Source organism: Erpetoichthys calabaricus, chromosome 17, assembly GCF_900747795.2.
Source record: "Erpetoichthys calabaricus chromosome 17, fErpCal1.3, whole genome shotgun sequence".
In the NCBI taxonomy this organism is placed as follows: Eukaryota; Metazoa; Chordata; class Cladistia; order Polypteriformes; family Polypteridae; genus Erpetoichthys; species Erpetoichthys calabaricus.
In genome coordinates this window covers 6,736,007-6,757,246 of record NC_041410.2, presented here as the reverse complement: position 1 = coordinate 6,757,246, position 21,240 = coordinate 6,736,007, and the positions used below count along the sequence as shown (strand labels likewise).

The following is a 21,240-nucleotide window of genomic DNA, read 5'->3' as shown; positions in this document are numbered from 1 at the left end:
GTTCGCTAGAAAGCAGGCAGCTGGGAGAAGAGCCCCTGAGGTGGAGTGTGTTGCCAACACTCGGTAGAGGGGCAGTAGGAAGGAGTCGCAAGGAGCTGGAGTGACCAATAGTGAGGATGACTCGCTACAGAAGGTAGCAGGAGTGGTGCAGGCTTGGATGTTGATCCCTAGCATGAGATTGCCCTGACCAGTGGAGAACTCAAGTCTCGGTCCAGCGAAAGCTATACCTAGTCAGGGGATGGAAGGCTGCCAGACCAGGCTGGAAGGTCAGCTGCACCTGCAGTGATAGAGCGACTCCCCTGCTACAAGGCCTGTATGGGATGAGCAGGGGAGCCGCCAGTTTAGAAGGTGAAGGCATCTGATTTTTTTTTTTTTTTTAAAAGGACAGCTTCCTGACTTTGTTTTAACCTCATTTTAAAGTTTTTTTTTTTTTTTTAACCTCCACATTGCAGCTGGGGGTGGCACGGTGGCGCAGTGGTAGCGCTGCTGCCTTGCAATAAGGAGACCTGGGTTTGCTTCCCGGGTCCTCCCTTCGTGAATTTTACATGTTCTCCCCATGTCTGCGTGGTTTCCTCCAGTTTTCTCCCACAGTCCAAAGACATGCAGGTTACGTACATCGGCGATCCTACATTGTCCCTGGTGTGTGCTTGGTGTGTGTGTGTGTCCTGCGGTGGGTTGTGCCCTGCCCCGGGTTTGTTCCTGCCTTGCGCCCTGTGTTGGCTGGGATTGGCTCCAGCAGATTCCCGTATAGTGGGTTGGAAAATGACTGCCTGACTGACATTGCACCCGATTTAATGAATTATTTATTTATTGCCGTTTTGAGCACTGCACTTTATATTTGTTTTATTGAATAAAAGCACTTTTGCACTTTGCACCTTCCCCTTGCTTCGTTTGGTGTCCTCATTGTCCAGCTCTTCCGGTTACATTACTGACAGTATCAGGTTGAAAAGGCTCCCAAAGGAGAGATGGCAGCATGGAGGGAGACCCGCATTGTCACACCTTGAAGTTGAGGAAGTGGTATATTAAAGTAATTTGACCCAAACTTGCCAAAATGAAGTCTTTCTTTATTCTGGCTACCTAATCAGTGTGACAATAATTAAGACATCAGTAGTAGTCCTTATAATCAGATATTGTGCATTCTAAGTAGGTGTAGAATTTACACATTTCTATATGTGATATGGGTGGCACGGTGGCGCAGTCATAGTGCTGCTGGCCTCCTTGCAGTAAGGAAACCAGGGTTCGTGTCCCGGGTCCTCCCTGCGTGATTTGCATGTTCACGCATATCCACGTGGCTTTCCTTCGGGTGCCCTGGTTTCGTCCCACACTCCAAAGACATGCTGGTTTGGTGAACTGGCGATCCTAAATTGGCGCTAGTGTGTGTGTGTGTGCCCTGTGATGGACTGGCACCCTGTCCAGGGTTGTTCCCTGCCTTGCACCATATGCTAGCTGGGAAAGCCTCCAGCTGACCTCCACAACTCTGTTCAGGACAAAGTGGGATGAAAAATAACTGACTATATGTGAATTTTGGAGCTATTTTCAGTTTTTATATGTATAGAATGTATTAGTTTTATGTTTTGAGTTGAGTTTAAAAAGCTTTTTTTTATTGTCTTGATTTTCATTATTTACGTGACGTGTTATAGATCATGTGACAGCATCAGTTGTGCCTGAGATGTTACAGGGTGTGATGTATAAATATCTGAATGTCAGCAATTTCAGTTGACCCCTAGTGCAGGGGTCCCCAACTCCAGTCCTGGAGGACCCCAGTGGCTACAGGTTTTCATTCTAACCCTTTTCTTAATTAGTGACCTGTTTGTGCTGCTAATGAACTTCTTTTGAATTCATTTTAATTGACTTGACTTTTTAAAGATTTGTTCCCTAGAATTTCTTCATCGTTCCTCCGAATTGCTTCATTTCTTTCCTTAAATGGCACCCAAACAGAAATGAAATGTGATGTGAGTGAGTCAACAGAAGACCAGCTAAGTCAGGGCCTCAAACTCCAACTAATTTCACTCGAACTAATTGCTTAATTAGACACCGAGTTTTGCCGGAAATTAAACCCGTTCTTTAAGTCCATAGCTTGTTGCTGCTCTCATTTTGCAATAGCAGACATTTCCAAAACTTTTGATTGTTCTCTTTAATAAGAGCACCGCTAAAATGTTTTGGGGACCTGAGCAGACCATCACCTTTCTTTATTTTTGGATATTGTATGATGGACACAGTTTGCTGGTCCTGTTTTGGCTCATTTTATATCTCATTATTATTTGACAGCTAATTAAGGAAAAAGAAACAATAAAGGGGTCTGTGTTTTCAAGAGCAAGTCAATTAAAATGAATTCAAAATAAGTTAATTAGCAGCAAAAACAGATTAAGAAAAGGGTTAAAATGAAAACCTGCAGCCACTGGGGCCCTGCAGGACCGGAGTTTGGAACCCCTACCCTAGTGGATGCAAAATCCCTCATTCTCTTGGTGCTGGTTAGCTTTAATTTAAGTGAGCTCTAGCGTTAGGTTTGTTTCTCTGTTTTTTAACCCTCACAATCTTTTGACTACGATTTTGTTTTGCTCTCTTTTTCTGGTTACTCATTCTGGTTTTGTCCTACCAGTTTGATGCTTGTGCATGAGCTGGAGGCTTTAAGGTCCCCTGAAGTCCTGGGACTCTGGAATGTTAGCCGTGAAACAGATTGGACTGTTTTGCTGTCTTTGTACCCACAGCCACGATGAATCGGAGAAGCGCTTGCCCAAAGCCTGCTTGGTTGTACTCTGTAAATATGACCCTGTTCTGAGGTGGACCAAGGAGTGTGACAACATGCTGTATCAAGGGCTGGTAGAGATCCTGATTCCTGATGTGCTAAGACCCATTCCCAGTGAGTCAACCAGATTATTCCAGAAAAAAAGATTATATAGTGTGTTTGTGTGTGTGTGCTGGTTCAAGGTCTTATCACACTTCAATCTTCTGAAACACTCGTGGCTTTGAGTTAGCCCAGGGTGTGTTACATTACTGTGGCAATTAATGTTGTATTCCTTTCTTTTCACTCGATGACAGGTGCCTTAACGCAAGCTATACGCAATTTCGCCAAGAGTCTGGAAAGCTGGTTAACCAATGCCATGATGAACATCCCTGAGGAGATGGTCCGGGTCAAGGTGAAACACTTGGCGTGGTTTGGGCTACTGTGCTACATAGTGTGCCAAAGTGGCAGTCAGTCTAGAGAGACTGGCAAACAGGTGCAGGGCTAAAGTGTAAGAGCAAACTGGCTGACATTTTGTCTGGTCTTTCCCCACAGGTAACTTCTGCGAGTGCCTTTGCCCAGACACTCCGCCGCTACACGTCGCTGAATCACTTGGCTCAGGCGGCGCGTGCTGTTTTGCAGAACACGGCGCAGATCAATCAGATGCTCAGTGACCTGAACCGAGTGGATTTTGCTAACGTGCAGGTGAGGTGCAGCTGCTGGAGGCACATTCCTGTTGAGGTCTGGGGTTGCCGTGAACTCTCCTTACTAGCAGGTACCAGAAGTCACCTCTGTGTGAAGAAGCAACCGCTTCTGCATCCTGCTTGGTTGCTTATTACTGCCCGTTGGTCCAGTTTAGGCAGGCACTTCTGAATCTATGTGGAAACATATTAGCAGGCCATGTGTGCACTTCGAAGTGCCAGACCCCCGCCTCGGACACATCTGATTCAGAAGCAAAATCATCGTGTGTGCCAACTGATAACTACAGACCCATCAAACCACTGGCATCATCTTACATGACCCGTGTCTTGGTCAAAAACTAGTGCATATTGTGTCACAGACCAGCACATGTATCCTCTCACAGTTTAGGGGGTGAGTAGTGTAGCAGGTAGAGGAATGTCCAAATCACTCAGTGTCAACATGTTTGGATTAAAGTGAAACATTGCATTCACCCCGCGGTGTAAGGACTGTTCCTGTGTCTTGTCATTCTCTCATTGCTGTGTGTTGATCCAGGAGCAGGCGTCCTGGGTGTGTCGCTGTGAAGATGGAGTGGTGCAGCGCTTGGAACAGGATTTTAAACTCACCCTACAGCAGCAGAACTCCCTGGAGCAGTGGGCAGCATGGCTGGATGGCGTAGTCTCTCAGGTCCTTAAGCCCTACCAAGGAAGTCCTGCTCTCCCAAAGGCGGCAAAACTCTTCTTACTTAAATGGTCATTTTACAGGTGAGGACGTCTCTATCCACATGCCACTAAACCGGCCCCATCCTGTCGGTACGGTTTGTTTTCCTTTAGTAACTGGCACTTCCCTCTCTTCCTGCAGCTCTATGGTAATCCGGGATCTGACCCTGCGCAGCGCAGCCAGCTTTGGCTCCTTCCACCTCATAAGACTACTGTACGATGAATACATGTATTATCTGGTTGAGCACAGAGTAGCACAGGCCAAAGGAGAAACACCCATAGCTGTCATGGGGGAGGTAAGTGGTGCTATACTGGGGCAGTGGTGGGACTGAACAAAACGTTTTCTTAGGGAAATTATTACTATGCTGTCACATTTTGGCCCTGCCTAAGAAAGCTGAGCAATCTTTGTGCAGGCATCTGAATATTTCCTGAAAGATGTGAGTTGTCTGAAAACTTTTGCATGTAATTTTGTTGTTTCAACGTGAAAAAAGTTTACTTGAGGTTTTTGCAAATGTATTAATAAAAAAAAAATTGAGAAAGCACATGTCCATAAGTATTCACAGCCTTTGCCATGAAGCTCAAAATTGAGCTCAGGTGCATCCTGTTTCCACTGATCATCCTTGAGATGTTTCTGCAGCTTCATTGGAGTCCACCTGTGGTAAATTCAGTTGACTGGACATGATTTGGAAAGGCACACACCTGTCTATAGAAGGTCCCACAGTTGACAGTTCATGTCCGAGCACAAACCAAGCATGAAGTCAAAGGAATTGTCTGTAGACCTCTGAGACAGGATTGTCTCAAGGTACAAATCTGGGGAAGGTTACAGAAACATTTCTGCTGCTTTGAAGGTCCCAATGAGCACAGTGGCCTCCATCATCCGTAAGTGGAAGAAGTTCGAAACCACCAGGACTCTTCCTAGAGCTGGCCGGACATCTAAACTGAGCGATCAGGAGAGAAGGGCCTTAGTCAGGGAGGTGACCAAGAACCCGATGGTCACTCTGTCAGAGCTCCAGAGGTCCTCTGTGGAGAGAGGAGAACCTTCCAGAAGGCCAACCATCTCTGCAGCAATCCACCAATCAGGCCTGTATGGTAGAGTGGCCAAACGGAAGCCACTCCTTAGTAAAAGGCACATGGCAGCCTGCCTGGAGTTTGCCAAAAGGCACCTGAAGGACTCTCAGACCATGAGAAAGAAAATTCTCTGGTCTGATGAGACAAAGATTGAACTTTTTGGTGTGAATGCCAGGCTTCACGTTTGGAGGAAACCAGGCACCGCTCATCACCAGGCCAATACCATCCCTACAGTGAAGCATGGTGGTGGCAGCATCATGCTGTGGGGATGTTTTTCAGCAGCAGGGACTGGGAGACTAGTCAGGATAAAGGGAAAGATGACTGCAGCAATGTACAGAGACATCCTGGATGAAAACCTGCTCCAGAGCGCTCTTGACCTCAGACTGGGGCGACGGTTCATCTTTCAGCAGGACAACGACCCTAAGCACACAGCCAAGATATCAAAGGAGTGGCTTCAGTACAACTCTGTGAATGTCCTTGAGTGGCCCAGCCAGAGCCCAGACTTGAATCCGATTGAACATCTCTGGAGAGATCTTAAAATGGCTGTGCACCGACGCTTCCCATCCAACCTGATGGAGCTTGAGAGGTGCTGCAAAGAGGAATGGGCCAAACTGGCCAAGGATAGGTGTGCCAAGCTTGTGGCATCATATTCAACAAGACTTGAGGCTGGAATTGCTGCCAAAGGGGCATCGACAAAGTATTGAGCAAAGGCTGTGAATACTTATGGACATGGGATTTCTCAGTTTTTTTATTTTAATAAATTTGCAAAAACCTCAAACTTTTTTCACATTGTCATTATGGGGTGTTGTGTGTAGAATTCTGAGGAAAAAAATGAATTTAATCCATTTTGGAATAAGGCTGTAACATAACAAAATGTGGAAAAAGTGATGCACTGTGAATACTTTCAGGATGCACTGTACCTACAGAGTAAAGTGAAATTACTTGGTCAACATGCAACACATCACCATGATCAACATGTTGGTGCGCTCATTACTGCTGTGGGCTCACAGCTCTAGTGATGTGGCTTTGATTCTGGCAGTGCAATTTTATTTTATAATAACTTTTATCTAAATTACATGAAAGTAGAAATTTAAATTTAAACACAGCAACATGGTGATGCAGTCATTAATGTTGCTGGCTCACAGATGTAGAGGCCTGGTTTTGATTCAACAGTCGTGGCCAAAGGTTTGGAGAATGACAAAAATATGAATTTTCACAAAGTGTGCTGCCTCGGTTTTTTATGATGGCAATTTGCATCGACTCCAGAATGTTTTGAAGAATGATCAGATGAATTGCAATTAATTGCAAAGTCCCTCTGTGCCATGAAAGTGAACTTCATCCCAAAAAACCACTGCATGTCAGCCCTGCCACAAAAGGACCTGCTGATGTCATTTCAGTGATAATCTCGTTAACACGGGTGAGAGTGACGAGGACAGGGCTGGAGATCACTGTCATGCTGATTGAGTTAGAAATAGAGATGTTCAATTGTTGTGAAAAAGGGTTCAGGGCGCCCAAGAAAGTCCAGGAAACACCAGGAGCATCTCCTAAAGTTGACTCAGCTGCGGGTACCACCAGTGCAGAGCTTACTCAAGAATGGCAGCATACAGGTGTGAGTGAGGCGAAGACTTTTGGAGGATGGCCTGGTGGGGGTCAAGAAGGGCAGCAAAGAAGCCAAGAAAAACGTCAGGGATAGACTGATATTCTGCAAAAGGTACAGGGATTGGATTGCTGGGTGAAAGTCATTTTCTCGGATGAATCCCCTTGTTTTGTTTGGGGCATCCGGAGAGAAGAAAAGGTGAGCGGCGCTACCATCAGTACTGTGTTATGCCAACAGTAAAGCGTCCTAAGACCACTCATGTGTGGTGTTGCTTCTCAGCCAAGGCAGTGCAGTGCTCACTCACAGAACACAGCCATGAATAACGAATGGGACAAAAACATCCTCCGAGAGGAACTTCTCCCAACAGTCCAAGAACAGTTTGGTGACCAACATGATGGAGCACCAGGCCATAAGGCAGAAGTGAGAACTGAGTGGCTCAGGGAACAAAACATCGAAATTTTGGGTCCATGGCCAGGAAACTCGCCAGACCTTAATCCCATTGAGAACTTGTGGTGAAGAGGCGGTTGGACAAACAAAAACCAACCAATTCTGACAAACCCCAAGCATCGATTATGCAAGAATGGGCAGCTGCCATCAGTTAGGATTTGGCTCAGAAATTGATTGACAGCCTGCCTGGGTGAATTGCAGAGGTCTTGAAAAAGAAAGAAGGGTTAACACTGCCAATATTGACTTTCTGCATAAACATAATGTCACTGCCAATAAAAGCATTTGAAACTTATGAAATGCTTGTAATTCTACTTCAGTGTACCACAGAAACATCTGACAAAAAGATTTAAAAACACTGAAGCAGCAAACTTGGTGAAAACCAAAACTGGTGTCATTCTCCAAACTTTTGGCCACGGCTATATGTGGCGTTTGCATGTTCTATGTGTCTACATGGACACATCTCAAAGATGTGTGTGTCAGGTTAACTGGTGACTCTAAACTGGCCTAATGTGAGTGACCAGACCCTGTGACAAAGTAACAACCCATTCAGGATCAGCTCTCGCCCTTTGTCCCAAATTGCCAAGGTAGGCTGAGGCAGCATTGTTCAGAAAGTGGATGCATTTCCAGAAATGGTTAGCAATCTCCACATTTGTATTTGCTACCTACTAAATGTTATTTTATAATGCTTGGAAACTTTAAACACTTACCACTTTTAGAATAAATAACTGCTTTCTTTACCAGACAGTTGATGTGCGTTAATCCGTCAGTCTCATACAGACCGCTCTGGAGAAGAAATAGAAATGTTTTAGTAGAGACTTTTTAAAGTCATCCTTTTCATTTTTAATTATAATGACAGAGGCACTATGGTTTCTTCCTGTTATTTTATTACAAACTGCTCAAAAAAATTAAAGGAACACTTTGAAAACACATCAGATCTCAATGGGGAAAAAAAAATCCTGCTGGATATCTCTACTGATATGGACTGATATGGTAATGTGTTAGGAACGAAAGGATGGAAATGAAAATGATCAACTTACAGAGGGCTGAATTCAAAGACACCCCGAAAATGAAAGTGAAAATAATGATGCAACAGGCAGGCAAGTCCATTTTGCCGAAATTTCATTGCAGCAACTTCAAATCATACTCAGTAGTTTGTATGCGCCCCCGCCCATGTGCTTGTATGCATGCCTGACAACGTCCTAATGAGACGACGGATCGTGTCCTGGAGGATCTCCTTCCAGGTCTGGACCAGGGTATCACTGAGCTCCTGGACAGTCTGAGGTGTAGGATGGACTGAAACATAATGTCCCACCCAGAGGTGTTCTATTGGATTGAAGTCAGGCAAGTGAGTGTGGGTTGGTGGGGAGGGGGCAGTCAATGGTATCAATTCCTTCATCCTCCAGGAGCTGCCTGCATACTCTCACCATATGAGGCCGGGCATTGTCGTGCACCAGGTGGAACCCAGGACCCACTGCACCAGCATAGGGTCTGACAATAGGTCAAAGGATTTCATCCCGATACCTAATGGCAGTCAAGGTGCAGGTGTCTACCCTGTAGAGGTCTGTGTGTCCCTCCATGGATATGCCTTCCCAGACCATCACTGACCCACCACCAAACTGGTCATGCTGAACGATGTTACAGGCAGCATAACGTTCTCCACGGCTTCTCCAGACCCTTTCACGTCTGTCACATGTGCTCCGGGTGAACCTGCTCTCATTTGTGAAAAGCACAGGGCGCCAGTGGTGGATGTGCCAATTCTGGTATTCTATGGCAAATGCCAATCGAGATCTTTGGTGCCCATTAGAGGATGTCACGCCTTCAGGCCACCCTGATGAAGTCTGTTTCTGATTGTTTGGTCAGAGACATTCACACCAGTGGTCAGCCTGCCTGCTGGAGGTCATTTTGTAGGCTCTGGCAGTCCTCATCCTGTTCCACTAGGACCGGTGGGTCCTGCTGATAGGTTAAGGACCTTCTACGAGGGGTCCTGTCCACCTATTCTAGAGTAACTGCCTGTCACCTGAAATCTCCTCCATGCCCTTGAGACTGTGTTGGGAGACACAGCAAACCTTCTGGCAATGGGCACATATTCATGTGCTATCCTGGAGAAGTTGGACTACCTGCGCCAGCTCTGTAGGGTCCAGGTATTGCCTCATGCTACCAGCGTTGACTCTGACCGTAGCCAAATGCAAAACGAGTGAAAAAGCAGATGAGGAGGGAAAAACGTCAGTGGCCTCCCTCCACTTGTTAAACCATTCATTCCTGTTTTGGGGGTCGCCTCATTGTTACCCCTCTAGTGCACCAAAGCAGCTGAAACTGATCAACAAGCCCCTCTGCTACTTAACTGACCAGATCAATAGTCCAGAAGTTTCATTGACTTGATGTTATACTCCAATTAAAAAGTGTTCCTTTAATTTTTTTGAACAGCATATATAATGAGCACTGTATTTTAAGGTAGAGGATTGTAGGCCACAAACACAGTGGCTCTCTTGCTTTCCTAATCTAGCTACACTGTTTCCTGTTCCCATTTTTACCCATCATGCTCATTTCTCCTTCTTCACTATTGCAGTTTGCAAACCTCGGGCGAAGTCTGAACACACTGGATCCCGACAAAGGTAAAGACATTTTAAAGAGGAACGTACTGTGAGGTGATAGAAGACCACTGTGCTTAGTTTTCTCTCTTTAATTTTCTGTCACAGAAGAGGAGGAAGAGGAAGAAGAGGAAAGTGACGAAGAGAGCCAGCAGGAGATCTCTCTGCACTCGAATGAATCTACGGGGTTGAGTGTCGATCAGCTTGAACCTCCAGCCAAGATGGCCCGTACCGATGCCAGAGCAATCTTTGCAGAGGTGCCAACCACTAACTAATGCCACCCTGAGCTTGACCACTCCCCTTATGCCACCCCACCCCATCCCCTAGTCCCACTCCCACTTGCTGCAAGCTCATCATACTGTTATGGAAAGAATGAAGGATGTCAATCATGGTTGACAGGCCCTGATGCCCACTACTGGCCTGCCTGGGCACAACTAGGGCTTGCAATGAAAATTTCTGACAAGGCTGCTTACTTGTGTGGACTCTACATTTGAGCTGACACAATGATGGTGAAAATGCCCTCAAACCCACGACCCGAAATGCCTTTTTGTCATTATCTGGACACCAGGTATGAATGGCCTCACCATAGAAATTTAGATTTCAAACAAAGGTGGTACCGGCTTGTTGTAACACTTGGTCAGGGTGGCACTGTTACTTTTTTTTATTCTTTGAGTGGCCTGATAGAGTGAAAACTCTGCACTGTTGTGCTCTTTCAAGTCCTTTCTAGCTCAGTCATCTCCTAAAACTCTCTAGTGCTTCACGACATCACACCTTGACCCCCAACCAACCCCCTGAGCCCATTAAATGCCTTCATGACTGCTGAGGTCTTCCTCCAGAAGTGAGGTCACTGCAGACTACATTTCATTTGTCATGTCATGAGAGCCCCTTAAAAAGCGTGAACAGGCCTAATCGTGATTCTTTTTTTTTTTTTAAAACTTTTCTTGGTATTACCTATCACGGATTATATAATTAATATATTATTGCAAAGACTTTGGTTTGTGCCAAACTTATTTATTTGCCTTAATTTTACTTGTAAATAATTTGCGAGGGGGTTTGGCATCTGGGGAATTCAAAGAGGGCAATGCGTGTCTCCAAATCTAAAAGAGAAAACCGAGACCGAGGTTAGCAAAGGACTCTGATCATGGCTGTCATGTCCGTTCAACTGGCATCACTGGAAATGATTCAAACCTTCTTTCTATTGTTTAAGCTCTCGTTTTGCACCCCACTCTACTCCTTGTTACCACATTGTCGGGCGAATACCTGTATGAGCACACACACACACACACACACACACGGGCAGGCAGCAGGACTCTGTGCAGTAACAGGCAATGCCCTGGTACAGGAAGGGGGGGGGGGGGGGGTTTACTTGTGTCTCCCTGACCAAACTACTTCTTGAAAGGTTAAAATGGCATTTCTGCAAAGTGTATTTTCGCCCTCTGCTGTTGCTGCTATTCAACTCAGGGCGCACGTCTTGGTGGCTCGGATTCTGCTTTAGTGAAAATAGCCGGAGATGAATAGTGGCAGGGCAGCTATCAGAAGCTGCTGCTGCTGTTGTTGTTGAGGCGTATGTATCAATAGCACCTGCTACTAGGGCTGTGGCATTATGGGATTTTGGACAGCACAAGGGGTCAGAGTCTCATTTTAGCATCGCCTTTCATTAGGTTTGAGCCGTTTCCTTTGTGATCTCCCACAATTCAAAGATCTGCAGGCAGGTTAACAGGTAATTCTGTATGGTGTTGGTAATGGGGGCCCTAGAGTCCATAGGCATATTGTTAGCCTGACTGACCCCCACTAGTGTGAGTAGGCGTAGTGGTGTATTAGACCATTGTCCCACCAAGAGTTGGCAACCACCTCACAATGACCTTATAATGAGAAAAACTCATTCAGAAAAGAGAGTCAATGATTTGGTGATAGGCATTATACAGGGTGGCCCACAAACAAGTGACCCGCCTCCACCGAGACGAGTGAAGAGAAAAACGATCATATTTGGTACTCACATTTACAGAAGATGCTGAAAGTGATCTCCTTGTGCGTGAATACATCTCTGTGACCGTTTCAGCATATTCATGTGCACGCTTTGTTCATGGCCACTTTTTCGTGGGCCACCCTGTATAAAATCAAGTTAAAAGGCTGGGTGGGCCTGAAACTTGTGACCGCAAGCACTGGGCGCAAGACAAGAGCCAACATTAACCGGGAACCGACTGCACAAAGAGCACTCTCATCAGTTAACTGCAAAGGACTGGTGCCCAATCCAGCGGGGGTCCTTTCCTTATACCGGATGCAGCTGGGATAGACACCAGCTTCCCGCAACTCAAATTTTGACAAGTGAGTTAGAAAACAGAATGATTGATGGATACTGTGTAAAATACATAACCCAAGTTCAGGGTTAGTGCTTACCTTGGACACGTTGGTACTTGTATACAAACTGGTGGACCATGACCCTGGAAATAAAAATAGAATAGAAATAAGAATTGAATAGAAATAAGACCTTATTTATTTTCTGAAGCAAATTAATAGAACAGAAGTACTGCAAGACATATCGGGACACTTCCCAAATGCCCAAACCCGGCCTTTTACGTATTTACTGTACCTTGAGGGGTGCTCACTCCCAGGTGTTCTGTTCCTAGTTTATTTCTATTTGCACATTTTATACCCAGAGTGCAGTTACGCCTGGTTTGGGTCACAAGTATGGTGGCAACTGCTGGACACTTTAACTGCAGTGATGGGGGTACATTTGAGGGTGTCGTTGGTGCCAAGAGCAGGCCGTGACTGCAGCTGTGCCTCATGTCATGAGGGCAAGGTGGACTCGAATAAACAGCCCCCTTTTGGATGAGAAATAGTGACCTTTTATTTGTACACACCTGTACACTGAGTGGAATCTGTGTGTCACAGCTCTAAACGGGGACCAATACAGATTATCAGCTGCCCTGCCCTATCTAAACGCAACTGCGTATGAGCTATCGTCTCAACATGCTGTGGCATTTTACCTGGGAGCCTGTCACGCCGCTAAGTGCCTGCTCTCAGTGAACAGTGCTATACAGTACAAAAATAAACTGAATTGAATAAAACTCATGACTGGTAAAGCTGTACCTGTTTATGACCGTATTCTGATTCCTCCTCTCATATTTTCTTCTTAAGTAGCTCCCATTTCTTTCGCTTATTTTACACCTTCTTGCTGATGGCTGGGTCTCGGCTATATGGTGAAGTTTTTCTTGTTGCTGTGTTGCAGGTGATCTTGCCTCAGGCCGTGTTTCAGATTGTTTTGTTGATGGCTGTCTCACAGTAACTCTTGCAACCTTTTATTTGTGCTTTGGGAAGCCCTTTTCAAGAGGATTATATTTTAGCCTCATTCTGTACAAAGTTTAGGAGCCTCTACTACCCAATTCCGTATAAAGAGTTTTGTCCCAGCAGGCCCGGCTGTAGGTCATCCCAATTGCAATCCTTATGGTGTGAGGTGCTTCCTGCTCCCATCAGGTCTGTAATTGAGCCACAAACCCCTCGTATTCGGACATGCCGCACCATGCTGTGGGTCTGTCACAGCAGCCTGTCACTTTAAGGAGATACAAGTCGAACTGCCCGACTCCTGCTGCCTGCTGTCCAACTGATGCTGGGAAGGGATGGGGTGGGGTGGGACAGGGTGGAATGGGATCAGAAGCAGGAGGATGTGATAATGACTTTTTTTTTACTTTATAAATTGTACTTCAAATACTGTATCTGTGGAGTGAATGTTTAGGCACTTTCAAATCTGCTTTGAGATGATGGTGTGTGTATTGGGAAAAAAAAAAAATCAGATTCCAAAGCAGAAAAATCAAATCTTTATAAATGGACGCACTGGATGTTGGTATGTGTGTGTGTGTGTGTGTGTGTGTGTATGTATATATATATATATATATATATATATATATATATATATATATATATATATATATATATATATACATATACACACACACACATACACCCTATATTATATATATATATATATATATATATATATATATATATATATATATATATATATATATATATAGACTGAGACAAAGCAGGTATGGAAAAATGGATGGAAAAATCATCCAAATGCAACATTTACATACCAGCTCGGTTTATTCTTTTGTCGATTGTAAGGAGTGTCTAATTTAAAAATGGCTTTGCTTGGCAGCCTCATGTCACGTGCACGGTGCACTTATGCTGCATTCACATGCTATGGGAGAGACTGAAAAAAACCAGGCCTTTCAGAACAGTATCTCCCATTGAGAGAATAAGCGGTGACGTCATGTTGATATCTCACCTCATTCAGTAATATGAAGGGAAAAAAAATAACAACAGCATTTTTGTGGTTGCATTGCATTTAGAGTGATAAGATACATTATGCATTTAGTTTGTTTTTTATTTTCACAAAAAAATCACAGGTATTATTGTTTTTGTTTTTTTTTTTTTGCAGCTTGAGCAGTAAATCAACAGCGGCCTTGTGTTTTTCATAAAATGCTCACCAAAAATTCAAGCAAACAAGACACTGGGAAGGTGAGGTGTCACAAGTGGTGAATTCCCATAGCAAGTGAATGCAGCATCAGTCTTCGGGACATGCACAACCGGGCTCTGATTTTAAAGTATATCCGTATCTGTAGCACATTAAGACTTGTAAATGTGGCACACAATAGATGAAGAAGCCTTCTGACACCATTGGACTTGCATTGCTGTCCTTAAGGCTGCCAAGGCAGGCCCCCCAATCTTTGTGCCTCAGACTTTTTTAGGAGCTTATTGTTGCTTACTTGGCATACTGCCCTAAGTGTGCCACGGCTTCAGTTCCTCTTAGTGTTGAAGTAGATGACACAGATGTCTAGTGAATTGCTGCTCAAAGCTACTGTCGATTAATCGAAAATAATCATGGCTTTCACCCTCACTTTTTTTTTTTTTTTGCACAGTAGTCTTCATTCTTAAACTGAATTCCCTTTTGACAGTTTGAGAAAAACAATTCAATTTTAAAAGAATATGGGTCTCAAACATCTCTCACAAAAGTTAACCCTATTAGCATCATCTCCAGTCCACTGGGCCTGCTGTGGGTGCAATGTGGTTACACACATGAGCCACTGTGGATTATTCAGGTCAGTTCAAGACAACGCTGGAGCTGTCAGATCATATGGGAAGAATGGTTCCTATCCTTAGTGTTGGAGAAAATGGATTTGGGGGACAACTGGCTAACCTGGGCAAACCCAGGAAATGCTTGTTTAACCTGCGATGAATAGGAATTACAAAAGCAAGATTTTCAAACCTGTTTCATCCAATTCAGGGTTGAAGGGGGCTGGAGCTTATCTTAGGAGCACTGGATGCAAGACAGGAATCAGTTCTATTCAGGGTGCGGATCCATTGTAGGCCCAGAATTACTAATCCAGTATGGCAAAATAAAATGAAAATATATGCAACCGAGAAACTTCAAATATTGTATTTAAAAATATACAGCATATACAGTGTGTGTGTATGTAAATATTTATCTGTGTATATACTATACTAGCTGTCCCCCCCCCCCCCCCCCGCATAGTAATAAAACAGGACAAACTTTAAAAATCAATAAACAAAAAGGTATCACCAGCTAAGCGGAAGCAAGGTACACTCCAAACCATGGCCGACTCCCCACTCCTGACGTCACGCTTCCCCCTCCCTTGGCCTGAAGCCTCTGTCTTGGATTAGTGAGAATTTATCGCTCCTGCAAGCGAACTATGATTCTTAATGCGATGAGAATCACAATGTTCAAGCAAATTCTAGAAAAAAAACCCATCTAAATCCGTTATGTAGTTCTCTCGTTCATTAGCTAAGCAGATGTAAGGTACGCTCCGAGGCTGGCGTGTGAGTGAGGAGGGCCCCGCCTGGCTCACCACTCCTGACGTCACGGTTCCCCCTCCCCTCGGCCTGCGGTCTCTCTCTCGGATTTGAGCAAATATATCGCTTCTGCAAGTGAACAATGATTCTTAGTGCGATGAGAGAAGTCGCAAAATCAACCAGAATGTACAAGCAAATTATAGAATAGAAAAAAAAAAAATATCCAAATCCGTTAAGTAGTTCTCGCATGAAAAGCAGGCATTGATTTTTTTATATATATATATATATATATATATATATATATATATAAATGTACGTGTGTGTGCGTGTGTGTATGTACACACAGGGTGGCCTGAATTCTGCATTCCAGCTGCTTTCTGACTGGTTTGATCACCTACATGTGTCATTTTGTTTTTATAATGGATGCCACGGTAGCACAGTGGTTAGCATCGCTATTTTACACATCCAACACCCCCGTGCCCAGTCATTGAGTGTTTAGAGTTTGTGTATTCTCCCCACGTCTGTTTGGGTTTTCCTCCCATATCCACAGGTGAACTGGCAGCCCCGTGCGCTGAGTGGACAGTTGTGTCTTGTGACTGATGCTGCTTTATTAGGCTCCAGCCCACACAGTCCTGAATGAGATTAAGTGCGTCTGAGAGTGCCATGACTAATTATCGATTAATCGACTGATCATTTATGTCTATAGTTCTCAGCCCAGGAAATATCATGATAATAAAACTTATAACTATAACTGCCAAAAAAGTAATAATGGTTAAACATGTGGAAATCAGCTATATTGTATATACATGTTGTGGTGAAGATCTTACATATATATATTTATATATGGTCAACCTCTTGCCTTTCCTTTGTAACAAATACTGTATAAAATTCTACAACTGGCATCTTGCTGATTTGTGGCTTATACTGTACTTAGGAGGTCAGTCTGTCTTGGCGCATCTACAGTACCTTGTAGAAGTAAACCCACAGCCTCTGTCACATGAGCTGCGTACCATTTGACAGAAGTCATTCTGCTTTATGAAGGGGAAGGCAGGCAGGCATTCTTGACATCAGTCTTTCTAGGGTTGTGGTGCAATTTTTCATTATTATGATTACAAAAAAGAAACAATTTTGGCTAACAGTCTCTGGATGACACTACAGCCTTCAATGTGCAAAAAACAAAATTCTAGAAAATAGAAAGTACAAGGGTACTTGTTTTATTAACGGTTAAGTGTTCTAATTGTGATGGCTGTGTTGTCTATGAAGTGCTGTTTAGGATGTTAATCACTCTTATTCAAATGGTGGCTTCGTGGCTATAAAGATCTGCACTAGGATCTGGAAGGCTGCTGGTTCAAATCATGTTACTACCAGAAGGGATCTTACCCTGTTGGACCCTTGAGCAAGGCTCTTAATGTGAAAATTGCTGCAAAGGTCACTCAAAAACACAATTATCCCTTGGGGGTTTAATAAAATGCATCAAATCAAAAAAAAAAAAATGCCATAAAGAAATGCTTACACAGCATACTGAAATTCAGACAACTGCATAACGAATATACAGAAATGTATGCATGGTGTTGAAATATTAGTAGTAGTATTTTCACGTCTACAGAATACGGTGGAACTCTTACTTGCACATCTTGACTGTGTGTAATGAAGCTCTTGAAATTTACACTGAGGTGCATGTATTGAATGTGAAAATGCACACAGCGCAGACTGAAACACATGCACTCCACAATAATAAGCAGCCACTGCATACTGAAACATACAGAGTGCACGTGACATGTAATCCACATGCAGTCAAATTAGTGAAACACGATTTTGAGGAATTATCAAGTCTGTGTCAGTCTTGTGCCCAGTGCTGTCAGGGTGGTCTCTTGTTGCCCCCAAGATCCTGAATTGCTCTAAGTGGGTTTGATAATGGAGTGGAAAGAAATGAAATACAAGTTTTATTTTGTGAATCCAAAGCATTCGACATCAGGCTATTAATGTGCTGTGAGGAATGGATGGTACCATTCTGGAACGATGTTGCTCTACACTGATAGTTAAAGTACTTAAACTTGCACGACAGGATGCGCCTCAACACCATTCCAAAAAAAAAAACCAAAACATAACGGTGCAGCACTGGGCACATGGTGCAAGAGAATGGTGATGTATTACATGTTGACGGACATACAAATAAGAATTTAACTGTACTCTGTACACATAACAATGCGACTACTAATACCAGTACTGAAATTCACAAACCCCTTTAAAGTCATATTTAAGCCAAACACAGTATGGGATTGGCAAATTGATTGGGGTGGTAAGAGCAGTCATGTGGTTACAGTACAGAGCCGTATCAGTGAAGAAGGAGCTGAGCCAGAGGATAAGGCTCTCGAATTACCAGTTGAGTTACGTCCCTATCGTCACCTAATGTCATGAGCGTTGGGTAATGACTGAAAGGACGTGATTGCGGGTACAAGCAGCCGAAGTGAGCTCTCTCCACAGGTTGTCTGGGCTCTCCATTAGGATGAGCAGCACAGACACCCGGGTGAGGCTTTGAGTAGAGCCGTTCTCCCATTACATCGAGGGGTGCCAATTGAGGTGGTTTGGGCATCTGATTCAGATGTCTACATGCGGAGGTTTTACAGGCACAACCAGCCTGTTGGGAGGATTGTTTCTCCCAATTGGCCTGGGAACACCTTGGGATCCCACAGTATGACTTGACAAGCGTGCCTGAGGAAAGACAGATGGGCCTCACTGCTAAGACTGTTGCTCTTGCAAACCCAGTCTCAGATCGGCGGTGCAAAATTAATTAAAATTTATGCAAAACCTAAGTTTGTTAACAGCCCGTTCAATAAAAGCTCAGTTAATAAATGTATGCTGTGTAGAACGGAAAATCTTGGAGTACAGTGTACACTTTTTAATATACAGTTCAAGTGTTTCTGTATGAAGTGCAGAGATACTCAGGTTCAGGCCTGGTGGATCACAATGTCCTTACAGCTCATCATCAAATACCAGCAGTCGTTCATGTCAGAGGATGTTTAGTGTATTGTTGACTCCGATTCCGCCCTGTCAGGTGACAATTTTGAATTATCAGGAAAAAAGTGACACAGAGTGCTGCTAAAAAAAAAAAAAAAAAACAGTGACAACAATGTGACATGTATTGAAAAGAAGTGACTTAGCATTTTATGCAGTTGGTTGCCTTGGATGATCTCTGTACACGTCAATGTGATCGTGTAAAGTGCAGTCACAGTTGTATGTTTTTCACAATTTCATTAGTAAACATGTTCACATTTTTCATAAAATGTGAGGTTTTTCTGAAAAACATAAATGATGAGGGGGAAATAAAAAAATCATTCATAAATTTAGGCTCTGAGGCTAAGGATCTGCGCTGGTATCCGGAAGGTTGCCGGTTCGAATCTCCATTACTGCCAAAAGAGATCCTACTCTACCTGGGTCCTTGAACAAGGCCCTTAACCTACAATTGCTCCAGGGGCGCTGTACTATGGCTGACCCTGTGCTCTGACCCCAACAGTTATGCAAAAGCTAGCAAATTCCTAATACAAGAAATTGTATAAGACGAAATAAAGAACAAAAACAATTAAGCAGCCACTATAGCCATCCAGGCCCTTGGAACTAGTGTATGCATTTCATTATGATTACTACCCATAATTGGCTGACACCTTAATAAAAAACAACCAAATCAATCAGGAACCTTCTGCAGATGTACTTAAAGTTGGATCGCAGGCGGGTTGAGTGACTTGCTCAGTGCCGCACACTGGGAGGTAGGATTTGAACCAGCAAGGTCTAATGCAGGGTTCTCAAACTCCAGTCTTGGAGGACCCCAGTGGCTTCAGGTTTTCATTCTAACCCTTTTCTTAATTAGTGACCTGTTTTTGCTGCTAATGAACTTCTTTTGAATGAATGAATTTGACTTGCTTCCCTGAATTTCTTCATCGTTCCTCTGAATTGCTTAATTTCTTTCTTTAAATGGCACTCAAACAGAAATGAAATGTGACGCGAGTGAGTCAACAGAAGACCAATTAAGTCAGGGCCTCAAACTCCAACCAATTTCACTCCAACCAGTGGCTGAATTAGGCACCGATTCTTGTCGTTAATTAAACCCGTTCTTTAATTCCATGGCTTGTTGCTGCTCTCATTATGCAATAGCGGACATTTCTGAAATTGTTGATTTTCTCTTTTCTATGAGCACTGTTAAAATGATTTGTGGACCTGAGCAGACCAACATTCCTGAGACCTTCATCTTTTTTTATTTTCATGTTCTGCTCATGTTTTGGCTCATTTTGTATGTCACTATTGTTTGGCAGCTAATTAAAGAAACAGAAACAATTAAGGCAGGGGTCCCCCAAATTTTGCTCACCCCATAAATAAAAGCAAAACTCGTTTCACGTTTTTGCATATGTATTTTTTTTTTTTTTTGCAGTGTAGACACAGTTTACATGAAGACCTAACATTTGACTTTTTCAACATATTTGGACAGACGACAACTTCAATATGGTGTACTTAGCTTTTCAAATGACTCTCTATGGTGAATGTAGAGCACAGGTGTCGAACTCCAGGCCTGGAGGGCCGCTGTGGCTGCAAGTTTTCATTCTAACCCTTTTCCTAATCAGTGACCAGTTTTCACTGCTAATTAACTCCTTTTCCCTTCATTTTAATAGCCTGGTCTTTAAGGATTTGGTCCTCTAAATTGATTCTTTTGTTCATTAAATGGCAGTCAAACAGAAATGAGATGTGAAACGAGCCAACAGCTGACCAGCTAAACTGGAGTTTCAAACTCCAACCAATTTCACTCCAAAAGTTTCTTAATGAGAAGCCAATTCTTGCTGTTAATTAAACCCATTACTTAATTCCTTGGCTTGCTGCTGCTCTCATTCTGCTACAGCAGACATTTCCCAAATTGTTGATTTTCTTTTTCTAATTTTTGACCTGAGAGATCAACCTTACCGAGACCGTCACCTTTCTTTATGTTCAGATAATGTGGTTAGCTAGTCACCCGTTTGCTGATTTTGTGTCTCATTATTGTTTGGCTGCTGAGTAAGGAAATAGAAAAAACTAAGGGGTCTGAGTCGAGTTAATTAAATCTAAGGAAAACAGTTAATTAGCAGCAAAAACAGGTCACAAATTAAGAAGGTGGTTAGAGTGAAAACCTGTAGCCATTGCAGCCCTCCAGGACTGGAGTTCAACACCCCTGATGTAGAGGAAGTAAAAAGACAACATGTAGAACCGGGGGTCCTCAATCATGATCCTGGAGGGCCGCAGTGGCTACAGGTTTTCATTCCAGCCAGTGTCCTAATTAGAACTCAGCCCTTGCTGATAATGGAAGTTGGTGTTTAAGTCTATGCCTTGTTAGTGCCTTCATTCAAAGACAATTTTTAGTTACTTTGTAGATCAGAGGTCCTCAATTACAGTCCTGGAGGTCTGCAATGGCTGCAGGTTTTCACTTTAACCAATTTCTTAATTAGAACGCTTTTATTTACTCCTAGAGCAATACGTTTTTGGGCTTAATTTTAGTTCTCTTGCCTGTTACCTGTTGCCTGTTAGATTTTAGCAGCTGCATTTAAGTTTTAATTGTTGCCTGTTTTCTTAATCAGACATTAGTTAATA

General features: G+C 43.5%; 1 protein-coding gene across 1 annotated transcript in view; it reads left to right on the top strand.

The window, feature by feature from the left end:
* LOC114667347 (MHC class II regulatory factor RFX1-like) overlaps window positions 1-11,637 on the top strand; it is a 45,723-nt gene extending 34,086 nt beyond the window's left edge. Inside the window, exons 12-18 of the mRNA XM_028822618.2 lie at window positions 2,709-2,860; window positions 3,040-3,137; window positions 3,278-3,427; window positions 3,956-4,164; window positions 4,262-4,415; window positions 9,798-9,843; window positions 9,928-11,637. Coding sequence (XP_028678451.1) covers window positions 2,709-2,860; window positions 3,040-3,137; window positions 3,278-3,427; window positions 3,956-4,164; window positions 4,262-4,415; window positions 9,798-9,843; window positions 9,928-10,094 — 976 coding nt within the window. The 3' untranslated portion in view covers window positions 10,095-11,637. The remainder of the gene's footprint in view (window positions 1-2,708; window positions 2,861-3,039; window positions 3,138-3,277; window positions 3,428-3,955; window positions 4,165-4,261; window positions 4,416-9,797; window positions 9,844-9,927) is intronic.
* Window positions 11,638-21,240: the final 9,603 nt, after the last annotated feature.